This window comes from Babylonia areolata, chromosome 30 (assembly GCF_041734735.1).
Source record: "Babylonia areolata isolate BAREFJ2019XMU chromosome 30, ASM4173473v1, whole genome shotgun sequence".
Taxonomy (NCBI): domain Eukaryota; kingdom Metazoa; phylum Mollusca; class Gastropoda; order Neogastropoda; family Buccinidae; genus Babylonia; species Babylonia areolata.
Genome location: NC_134905.1, coordinates 17910566 through 17923065, shown reverse-complemented (window position 1 = coordinate 17923065; position 12500 = coordinate 17910566). Strand labels below are relative to the sequence as shown.

At 45.0% G+C, this 12500-nt stretch overlaps 1 protein-coding gene across 2 annotated transcripts in view; it reads right to left on the bottom strand.

Annotated features, from left to right (window-relative positions):
• The window catches only part of LOC143275657 (unconventional myosin-Va-like), a 162237-nt gene that overhangs the window by 114993 nt on the left and 34744 nt on the right, over positions 1–12500 (bottom strand). For both annotated transcript variants that reach the window (XM_076579931.1, XM_076579932.1), the window contains 4 exons: positions 9084–9140; positions 7990–8134; positions 4095–4257; positions 2855–2985 (listed from right to left, as the gene is read on the bottom strand). In XM_076579931.1, the coding sequence (XP_076436046.1) occupies positions 2855–2985; positions 4095–4257; positions 7990–8134; positions 9084–9140 (496 nt within the window). The remainder of the gene's footprint in view (positions 1–2854; positions 2986–4094; positions 4258–7989; positions 8135–9083; positions 9141–12500) is intronic.

The window sequence follows — 12500 nt, the reverse complement described above, 5'->3', positions numbered from 1 at the left end:
AAGCAGGAAAAAAGACAAAAATAAATGGGTGGCGCTGTGGTGTTGCGACGCACTCTCCATGGGGAGAGCAGCCCAAATTTCACACCAAGAAATCTGTTGTGATAAAAACAAATACAAATACAAATAGTAAGAATGCCCAAACATCATGCCCAGAAAACGAAAAATATTCAAGACTTTCCAGAAAAAATACATATAAGTAAATGGACCATGAAGGCAGAAAGCAAGACAGGAAGAGATGATAGAAAGAAGAAGAAGAAAAAAAGAAGAAAAAAACACACACAAAGCGAGTGACAAAAAAGCAGAAATTTCTAGCACAGAGTTTCTAGACCGTGGGGATACAAATCAAACTTCTTCTTCTTCTTCGTACGTGGGCTGCAACTCCCACGTTCACTCGTATGATTACGAGTGGGCTTTTACATGTATGACTGTATTTTCCCCGCCATGTAGGCAGCCACAGTCCGTTTTCGGGGGTGTGCCTGCTGGGTATGTTCTTGTTTTCCATAACCCACCGAACGCAGACAATGGATTACAGGATCTTCTTGATCTTCTGCTTGTGTACACACACGAAGGGGGTTCAGGCACTAAGCAGGTCTGCACCCCTTACCCACCCCTTACCCACCAGACGCTGTTACCGACCGAGATTCGAACCTGGGACCCTCAGATTGAAAGTCCAACGCTTTAACCACTCGGCTATTGTGCCCGTCGAATCATACTGAAAGACCCGTGGCATCCCCACAGGGATAACAACAATAATTGACAATAATAATATCTTCAGATAATAAGAAAGCACTTTTCCATGACATATTCATGGTATATGGGTGGAGTGGTGATCCCTTGTAAGCAAGAGAAGGAACCAAGAGAATTTTCCTGTATGGCAGCGAGTCCTGGATTGTGTGTGCCCGACAAGAGCGTAAGCTCAATGCTTTTCACATGCGTAGCCTCCGACGCATTCTGAACATCACCTGGCAGGACAAGGTCCCAAACAACACTGTCCTGGAAAAAGCTGGATGCACCAGCATGTACACGCTGCTGAAACAGAGATGTATGCACTGGCTCGGCCATGTCGTGCGCATGGATGACGACAGACGGATCCCTAAAGACCTCCTCTACGGAGAACTTGTGCAGGGAAAACGTCCCACAGGCAGACCACAGCTGCGATTCAAAGACATGTGCAAGAGGGACCTAAAAGCCTTGAACATCGACCAGAACAACTGGGAAGCAACAGCCCTCGAACGGTCAGCATGGAAACAGACTGCACAGAAAGGTCTTTCCAAGTTCGAAGAGACACTCGCTCAGTAACACGAGGAAAAGAGAATGAGAAGAAAGACCGCAGCCCAGGCAGACAGACCAGCATCAGACTTCATCTGTGCCCTCTGCCACAGGGACTGTCATTCCCACGTCGGACTGGCCAGCCACACCCGACGCTGTACCAGAATAAACACCTAGAGCGCAACTCCATAGTCTTCCGAGACTGAAAGATGCCTACGTACGTGGTGGTCCCTTGTAAGCGAGAGAAGGAACCCAAGAGAATTTGAGGGTGCAGGATCAAATCCCATGCTCACTAGCATTATTACTTCCTCCTCCTCAAGACCTTGAATGGTGGTCTGGATGGTAGTCATTCCAATAAGATGAAAAAAAAAACTGAGGGTTTCGTGTACAGCCTGCGCTTAGCACAGCACATGTGAAAAGAACCCACAGCAACAAAAGAGGCGTCCCTGGCAAAATGATGTAGAAAAATCCACTTTGATAGGAAAGCAGATACACCTACCTGCAGGCAGGAAGAAAGAAAGAAAAAGAAAGAAAAAAAAAAAGAAAGGGTGCTGCCTCACTGTGGAGATGCACTCTCCCTGGGCAGAGCAGCCCAAATTTCACACAGAGCATCTCTTGTGACAATGAGAAATACAATAAAACAGAACACAATACAACACAATAAAATAGAACACAATACGATACGATACAATACAATAGAAGACAATACGGTACAATACAATAGAACACAATACAATAGAAGACAATGAGAAATACAATAAAACAGAACACAATACAACACAATAAAATAGAACACAATACGATACGATACAATACAATAGAAGACAATACGGTACAATACAATAGAACACAATACAATAGAAGACAATATGATACAATACAATAGAACACAATACAATAGAAGACAATACGATACAATACAATAGAACACAATATGATACAATACAATACAATGCAATGCAATGCAATACAATACGATACAATACAATAGAACACAATATGATACAATAGAACACAATAGAACACAACACGATACAATAGAACACAATATGATACAATACAATAGAACACAACACAATACAATAGAATACAAAATGATACGATACAATACAACACAATACGATACAACACAATACAATAGAGCACAATACAATACAATACTGTATTGCATTGTATTGCACTGCATTGCATTGCATTGCATTGCATTGCATTGTATTGTATTGTATTGTATTGTATTGTATCTGTCACAACAGACCCTCTGTGTGAAATTTGGTCTGCTCTCCCCAGGGAGAGCACGTCGCTAATCTGAGAGCCCTCCTTTTTTTTTTTTTTTTTTTTTAGTTTTTCCTGTCTGCAGTTTTTCTTTATGTTTTCCTATCGAAGTGGACTTTTCTCACAGAATTTTTACCAGCGACAACCCTTCTGTTGCCGTGGGTTCTTCTACGTGCGCTAAGCGCATGCTGCACACGGGACCTCGGTTTATCGTCTCATCCGAACGACTGCATAATACAACACAGCACAACACAGTATTCAATTCACGGACACTACACAAGACACAGACTGTAGCAGACTGCTGACCACACACCTGGATTTCTCCAGCAGGTAGGTCCTCATACTGGCACCGATGATGGCGTGTTGTTTGTTAAAGCTGATCTCGATGTACTTGCCAAACCGACTGCTGTTGTCGTTCCGCGTCGTTTTGGCGTTGCCTATCGCCTGCAACACAACGCTTCAAAGCCTCAGCAAGAGAAATCAACTTGTGGTGTGAAACATAATCATGGGTGACAGTCATGATAGTTTATCATGTATACGCAGATTTAATATGGTACATGTAACTTTGCCTGTGGTGTTTATAAACCTTAATCAAGGTGATGTGATGTGAGACTATGATATTGCCTGTGATGATTTTACATTATATTATATGTGGGTGTATGTATGTACGTGTATATGTATATGTATGTGTGTGTACATATGTATATGTGTATGTATATAAATGACTATATCCCTAACTCTGAAGGCCTTGTACAAGAACACAGAGAGACTACGTATAACATCAGGTTTTTTGTGCATGACATTAACAAACTTAGTTTGAACAGACAAGGATCTGTGTAATATTTAGGATTAATAAATTCAGCTCTAATATCGCTAAGTTTTGGACAACAGAGAACGAAATGCACATCATTTTCTTTTGATGCTCTGCACAAAGGACATAACACTTCATAATCATTACATGACTTTTATCTAAATCGGTGTACGTTCAAGTCAGAAATGCCTAATCGAGAAATAGAGAGAGAGAAGAGAGAGAGACAGACACACACACACACACACACACACACACACACACACACACACAGGCAGACAGACAAGCAGACAGACAAGCAGACAGACAGACACACACACACACACACACACACACACAGAGAAGAGACAGACAGACAGACAGACAGGTAGACAGACAAGCAGACAGACAGACACACACACAGAGAAGAAACAGACAGACAGACAGGCAGGCAGACAGAAAAGCAGACACACACACACACACACACACACACACACACACACACACACACACACACACACACAGAAGAGAGAGAGAGACAGACAGAGACAGACAGACAGGCAGGCAGACAGACACACACACACACACACACACACACACACACACACACACATACACACACACAGAACAGACAGACAGACAAGCAGACACACACACACACACACAAACACACACAAACACACACACAAACACACACACACAGACAGAAAGTGAGCGAGAGAGAAACCAGACAAAGAGAGAGAGGAGAACCAAACAGCGTCCCCACCTCCATGATGGGGTTGGAGGCCAGCACTTTGCTCTCCACCTGAGTCTGTTCGTCAGCCTGGGACCCGCCCACCATGGCGAAGTAACGCATGGCAAACTTGGCCGACACCGTCTTTCCCGCCCCGGACTCTCCACTGACGATGATCGACTGGTTCTGTTCAAACCTGCCACACACCACACCACCACACCACACCCTTACACTGGTTCTGTTCAAACCTGCCACACACCACACCACACCTTTACACTGGTTCTGTTCAAACCTGCCACACACCACACCACACCTTTACACTGGTTCTGTTCAAACCTGCCACACACCACACCACACCCTTACACTGGTTCTGTTCAAACCTGCCACACACCGCACCACCACACCACATCCTTTACACTGGTTCTGTTCAAACCTGCCACACACCGCACCACCACACCACATCCTTTACACTGGTTCTGTTCAAACCTGCCACACACCACACCACCACACCACACCTTTACACTGGTTCTGTTCAAACCTGCCACACACAGCACCACACCTTTACACTGGTTCTGTTCAAACCTGCCACACACCACACCACACTTTTACACTGGTTCTGTTCAAACCTGTCACACACCGCACCACCACACCACACCTTTACACTGGTTCTGTTCAAACCTGCCACACACCGCACCACCACACCCTTACACTGGTTCTGTTCAAACCTGCCACACACAGCACCACCACACCACATCCTTTACACTGGTTCTGTTCAAACCTGCCACACACCGCACCACCACACCACATCCTTTACACTGGTTCTGTTCAAACCTGCCACACACCGCACCACCACACCACATCCTTTACACTGGTTCTGTTCAAACCTGCCACACACCACACCACCACACCACACCCTTACACTGGTTCTGTTCAAACCTGCCACACACCACACCACCACACCACACCCTTACACTGGTTCTGTTCAAACCTGCCACACACCGCACCACCACACCACATCCTTTACACTGGTTCTGTTCAAACCTGCCACACACCGTACCACCACATCACACCCTTACACTGGTTCTGTTCAAACCTGCCACACACCACACCACACCTTTACACTGGTTCTGTTCAAACCTGCCACACACCGCACCACCACACCACATCCTTTACACTGGTTCTGTTCAAACCTGCCACACACCACACCACACCACACCCTTACACTGGTTCTGTTCAAACCTGCCACACACCGCACCACACCACACCTTTACACTGGTTCTGTTCAAACCTGCCACACACCGCACCACACCACACCTTTACACTGGTTCTGTTCAAACCTGCCACACACCACACCACCACACCACACCTTTACACTGGTTCTGTTCAAACCTGCCACACACCACACCACCACACCCTTACACTGGTTCTGTTCAAACCTGCCACACACTGCACCACCACACCACACCCTTACACTGGTTCTGTTCAAACCTGCCACACACCGCACCACCACACCACACCTTTACACTGGTTCTGTTCAAACCTGCCACACACTGCACCACACCTTTACACTGGTTCTGTTCAAACCTGCCACACACCGCACCACACCTTTACACTGGTTCTGTTCAAACCTGCCACACACCGCACCACCACACCACACCTTTACACTGGTTCTGTTCAAACCTGCCACACACTGCACCACACCTTTACACTGGTTCTGTTCAAACCTGCCACACACCGCACCACACCTTTACACTGGTTCTGTTCAAACCTGTCACACACCGCACCACCACACCCTTTACATTGGTTCTGTTCAAACCTGCCACACACCGCACCACACCACACCCTTACACTGGTTCTGTTCAAACCTGTCACACACCGCACCACCACACCACACCCTTACACTGGTTCTGTTCAAACCTGCCACACACACCACACCAAACCTTTACACTGGTTCTGTTCAAACCTGCCACACACACCACACCAAACCTTTACACTTGTTCTGTTCAAACCTGCCACACACCACACCACCACACCTTTACACTGGTTCTGTTCAAACCTGCCCACACACAGCACCACACCTTTACACTGGTTCTGTTCAAACCTGCCACACACCGCACCACCACACCGCACCTTTACACTGGTTCTGTTCAAACCTGCCACACACCGCACCACCACACCACACCTTTACACTGGTTCTGTTCAAACCTGCCACACACCGCACCACCACACCACACCCTTACACTGGTTCTGTTCAAACCTGCCACACACCGCACCACCACACCACACCCTTACACTGGTTCTGTTCAAACCTGCCACACACCACACCACCACACCCTTACACTGGTTCTGTTCAAACCTGCCACACACCGCACCACCACACCACACCCTTACACTGGTTCTGTTCAAACCTGCCACACACCACACCACCACACCACACCCTTACACTGGTTCTGTTCAAACCTGTCACACACCGCACCACACCACACCACACCCTTACACTGGTTCTGTTCAAACCTGCCACACACACCACACCAAACCTTTACACTTGTTCTGTTCAAACCTGCCACACACCACACCACCATACCACACCCTTACACTGGTTCTGTTCAAACCTGCCACACACACCACACCACACCTTTACACTTGTTCTGTTCAAACCTGCCACACACCACACCACCATACCACACCCTTACACTGGTTCTGTTCAAACCTGCCACACACCACACCAAACCTTTACACTGGTTCTGTTCAAACCTGCCACACACCACACCACCACACCACACCCTTACACTGGTTCTGTTCAAACCTGCCACACACCGCACCACCACACCACATCCTTTACACTGGTTCTGTTCAAACCTGCCACACACCGTACCACCACACCACACCCTTACACTGGTTCTGTTCAAACCTGCCACACACCGCACCACCACACCACACCCTTACACTGGTTCTGCAAAGTGTTATGTATGTGAATAAACTGTTGTCCAAAAGGCACTCCCACATATATATATATGAGTGCTTTAAAGTTCGCAGTCCATAACTATGTCTTGTGGAATATCCTGCATGTGCTCACAACTTAATTGCTTTTGCTTTTATTTGTTTCTTGTGTTTTGTTTTTAGTGTCTACAATTCTTCTGATGGGTTTTATGACAATTACCGTAAAGTTTGGTCTATAAGCCGCGACTTTTTACCCCAGCTTCAACCTCTGCGGCTTATACAATGATGCGGCTTACTTGCAGATTTTAACGATCCCAGGAGTGTCACATTCTCGTCTATTCTTAGCTGCCCTTCAACTCACCAAAATCATGATTTCTGTCCGTGAATTTTTGGATGAGCTTCTGGATTTATAAATCAAATCCGCGCACATTAAAGCCTTCAGATCAGCATTCAGTTCTACTCTGCTCAAGCGTACACCCTCATCATGCCGAAAACACGATGTTATGCCGATGATGCAGCCTTCAAATTGAAGGCGATCGACCTAGTAAATGAGTGCTTCTTCTTCTTCTTCTGCATTCGTGGGCTGCAACTCCAACATTCACTCGTATGCACACGAGTGGGCTTTTACGTGTATGACCGTTTTTACCCCGCCATATAGGCAGCCATACTCCGCTTTCGGGGGTGTGCATGCTGGGAATGTTCTTGTTTCCATAACCCACCGAACGCTGACATGGATTACAGGATCTTAAACGTGCGTATTTGATCTTCTGCTTGCATATACACACGAAGGGGGTTCAGGCACTAAGCAGGTCTGCACATACGTTGACCTGGGAGATCGTAAAAATCTCCACCCTTTACCCACCAGGCGCCGTCACCGTGATTCGAACCCGGGACCCTCAGATTGAAAGTCCAACGCTTTAACCACTCGGCTATTGCACACGTCGTAAATGAGTGCTGAGTTCTGAGAACTGTCGGAGTTGACACACACCTGGTCATTTGCTTGAAGGCCTCCTCGGCCACGGCAAAGATGTGGGGGTCCATGGCCCCCATGTCCTGCCCACTGTACGCCTGGATGATGTCATTGCCGTAGATCTCCAGGTACTCGTAGGGGTTGATGGCCACCAGCACTATACCTGTACATCATACATACATTGTGTTGTGTTGTGTTGTGTTGTGTTGTGCTGTGTTGTGCTGTGCTGTGTTGTGGATGATGTCATTGCCGTAGATTTCCAGGTACTCGTAGGGGTTGATGGCCACCAGCACTACACCTGTACATCATACATCCATTGTGCTGTGCTGTGCTGTGCTGTGCTGTGCTGTGCTGTGCTGTGTTGTGGATGATGTCATTGCCGTAGATCTCCAGGTACTCGTAGGGGTTGATGGCCACCAGCACTATACCTGTACATCATACATACATTGTGTTGTGTTGTGTTGTGCTGTGGTGTGCTGTGGTGTGCTGTGCTGTGGTGTGCTGTGCTGTGCTGTGTTGTGCTGTGTTGTGCTGTGCTGTGCTGTGTTGTGGATGTCACTGCTATAGCTTTTCAGGTACTCATAGGGGTTGATTGCCGCCAGCACTATATCTGTACATCATACATCCATTGTGTTGTGTTGTGCTGTGCTGTGTTGTGCTGTGCTGTGGATGATGTCATTGCCGTAGATCTCCAGGTACTCGTAGGGGTTGATGGCCACCAGCACTATACCTGTACATCATACATACATTGTGTTGTGTTGTGTTGTGTTGTGTTGTGCTGTGCTGTGCTGTGCTGTGCTGTGCTGTGTTGTGGACGATGTCATTGCCGTAGATCTCTTGGTACTTGTAGGTGTTGATGGCTACCAGCACTATACCTGTACATCATACATCGTGTTGTGTTGTGTCGTGTCGTGTCGTGTCGTGTCGTGTCATGTCGTGTCATATTTCGTTGCACTGTGTTACTTTTTTTTTTTTTGTCACAACAGATTAAGCTGGCTGGGACCAAACCAACACACACACACACACACACACACACACACACACACTCCAACAAACCACCCATTTCACACATACTAACACAAACACACACACACACTGACATTAACACTTACCACAGTACGTGTAGATAAGATTCTGTTCCAGAAACCGAACTTGCAAGTTGTACAGAACTGGAAGAAATGAAAAAAAAAAAAAAAAAAAAAATGTACATTTAATCACAATTATAACACTGTGACTGAAAGTCTCATGACACAAATCAGATTGAAACATTTTAGGACTCCGCATCAGTATCAGTATCAGTAGCTCAAGGAGGCGTCACTGCATTCGGACAAATCCATATATACGCTACACCACATCTGCCAAGCAGATGCATGACCAGCAGCATAACCCAATGCAACTTAGTCAGGCCTCGAGAAGATAAATAAATAAATAAATAAATAAATAAAAGAAAATAAATAAAAGAAAAAATAATAATAATAAAATAAAATTAAATAAATAAAAAAATAACAAAAAATAAATAAATAAATAAAAATAGATATCAACACATAAAAATACTACTACTACTAATAATAATATTAAAAAATAAAAATAAAAAAAAAGACTACAAAGTGGCATGCATCAGTCCCAGGAGACCATGGTGCTGCCCTCTGGATGATGAGCGATACAGCGTCGGGGTGTGGCTGGACAGGCCAGTTCAGTCAAATCCATATACGCTACACCACATCTGCCAAGCAGATGCCTGACCAGCAGCGTAACCCAACGCAACTTAGGCCTCGAAAAGATAAATAAATAAATAAATAAATGAAAGAAAATAAATAAAAGAAAAAAAATAAATAAATAAATAAAATAAAATAAAATAAATAAAAAAATAACAAAAAAGAAATAAAATAAATTTAAAAAAAAAGAAAAGATAAACACATAAAAATACTACTACTAATAATAATAATATTTAAAAAAATAAATAAATAAATAAAATAGGACTACAAAGTGGCATGCATCAGTTCCAGGGAGACCATGGTGCTGCACTCTGGATGATGAGCGATACAGCGTCGGGGTGTGGCTGGACAGGCCAGTTACGGGAGAGTCACAGTCCCCTCCTATATATGGAGTGATGGCCTACAGGTAACGCGTCCGCCTAGGAAGCGAGAGAATCTCAACGCGCTGGTTCGAATCACGGCTCAGCCGCCGATATTTTTTCTCCCCCTCCACTAGACTTTGAGTGGTGGTCTGGACGCTAGTCATTCGGATGAGACGATAAACCGAGGTCCCGTGTGTAGCATGCACTCAGCGCACGTAAAAGAACCCACGGCAACAAAAGCGTTGTTCCTGGCAAAATTCTGTAGAAAAATCCACTTCGATAGGAAAAACAAATAAAACTGCACACAGGAAAAAATATAAAAAAATGAGTTGTGCTGTAGTGTAGCGACACGCTCTCCCTGGTGAGAGCAGCCCGAATTTCACACAGGGAAATCTGTTGTGATAAAAAGAAATACAAATACAAATACAAACAAATCCTTCCCACACTGTTTCAGTTCAGTTTCAGTTTCAGTAGCTCAAGGAGGCGTCACTGCGTTCGGACAAATCCATATACGGCTACACCACATCTGCCAAGCAGATGCCTGACCAGCAGCGTAACCCAACACGCTTAGTCAGGCCTTGAGTGTTCCCACACTGTGCACGAGTGAAGTCTGATGCTGGTCTGTCTCTCTGTCTGTCTGTCTGTCTGTCTGTCTGGATTTGGGCCTTTCTTTTTAAGCCTCTTTGGCCTGGAATGCTTGGTGAGCATCTCTTCTAACTTGGAGAGGACTTTCTGCACTGTCTGCCTCCAAGTCATAGTTCTGGGCCATTATGATTATCATTAGTAGTAGTAATATTTCTATGTATTTATCTTTTTTTTTTTTCTTTTCTTTTTTTTGTTATTTTATTTTATTTTATTTTTAATTTATTTTATTTTATGGGCCATTATTATTATTAGTAGTAGTATTTTTATGTATTTATCTATTATTTTTTTTATTCATTCTTTTTCTTTCTTTTTTTTGTTATTTTATTTTATTTTGTTTCATTTTATTTTTTTAATTCATTAATTTTTTTCTCAAGGCCTGACTACGCATGTTGGGTTAGGCTGCTGGTCAGGCATCTCCTTGGCAGATGTGGTGTAGCGTATATGGATTTGACCGAACGCAGTGACGCCTCCTTGAGCTACTGATACTGATACTCTGGTCAGGCATACATGCTGATGTTTAGGACAAACAAATCAATTCTAAACAGCGCCATAACCCATAAAGTGAAACAAAGGTCACTCATTCCACCCTATGACGGGCAGAACAGCCGAGTGGTTAAAGCGTTGGACTCTCAATCTGACGGTCCTGGGTTCGAATCTTGGTAACGGCGTCTGGTGGGTGAAGGGTGGAGATTTTTTCCCCCGGATCTCCCAAGTCAACATATGTGCAGACCTGCTTAGTTAGTGCCTGAACCCCCTTCAAGTGTATACGCAAGCAGAAGATCAAATACTCGCGTTGAAGATCCTGTAATCCATGTCAGCCTTCGGTGGGTTACGGAAACAAGAACATACCCAGCATGCACACCCCTGAAAATGGAGTATGGCTGCCCACTTGGAGGGGTAAAAACGGTCATACACGTACAAGCCCAATCGCATGCATACACGTGAAGGTGAGAGTTGCAGCCCATGAACGAAGAAGAAGAAGAAGAATCCCACCCTATGCTGCATCACTATGCCATCTCGCTCTCTATGATCGGCTTCAAGTCCACTCTGTTTCCATGTTCACAGAACCAAACACTTCACACTCAGCCACCACAACCTCTTGTCTCCAGACCCTGCGCTTGGAATGATCTCTCTCTTTAGCTTCATCAAATCTCACTCTGCTTTCAAGTCTGATCTTTAAAACCTAACTCTTTCCTGAACAGTTCCCCCCTCCCACCCCCCACTTCCCTGCCTCCCCTCCCCCTTCCCTCCCTCTTTCCAGTTGACACTGTCTCCAGGTTTATATTTACATTAATCTATGTTTTGCCTCACCTGAATCAGTTATTCATGCACAGAAAAGACCGGTGTGAAAAACTCCTACAGTGCTTTGATTTGTCTACACAAGATGAAGCGCTATATAAATACTTCTATTGTCATTATCATCGCTATCATTCTTATTACTCAAACGCCAGAGTGCAGATACATATATTTCCATGTGCACACTTGAACAGTGCTTGGGCACTGAATCCCAATTCTTCCGACTGGTATTTTCACTTCCAGCAAATCTTTTTTTTTTTTCTGGTATTTTTTCTGCATCTTTGTGTTGTCAGTTCTGCCAACGCACACACACCGATATCAGAAACTGACAGCGAGAGAGAAAAAAAAAAAAAAGAAGAAAGAAAGGATGATTTCCGTCTGTGCCCCCACCATGGGGACACTCACTCAGTCTGACTCTGTGACTCAGCGATTACTGTTGTCAGTATGGGGATTAGTAAGGCGGTGCCTGTGTAGTACAGTAAGCCAGAACAGGCACTAACGAACACCACCA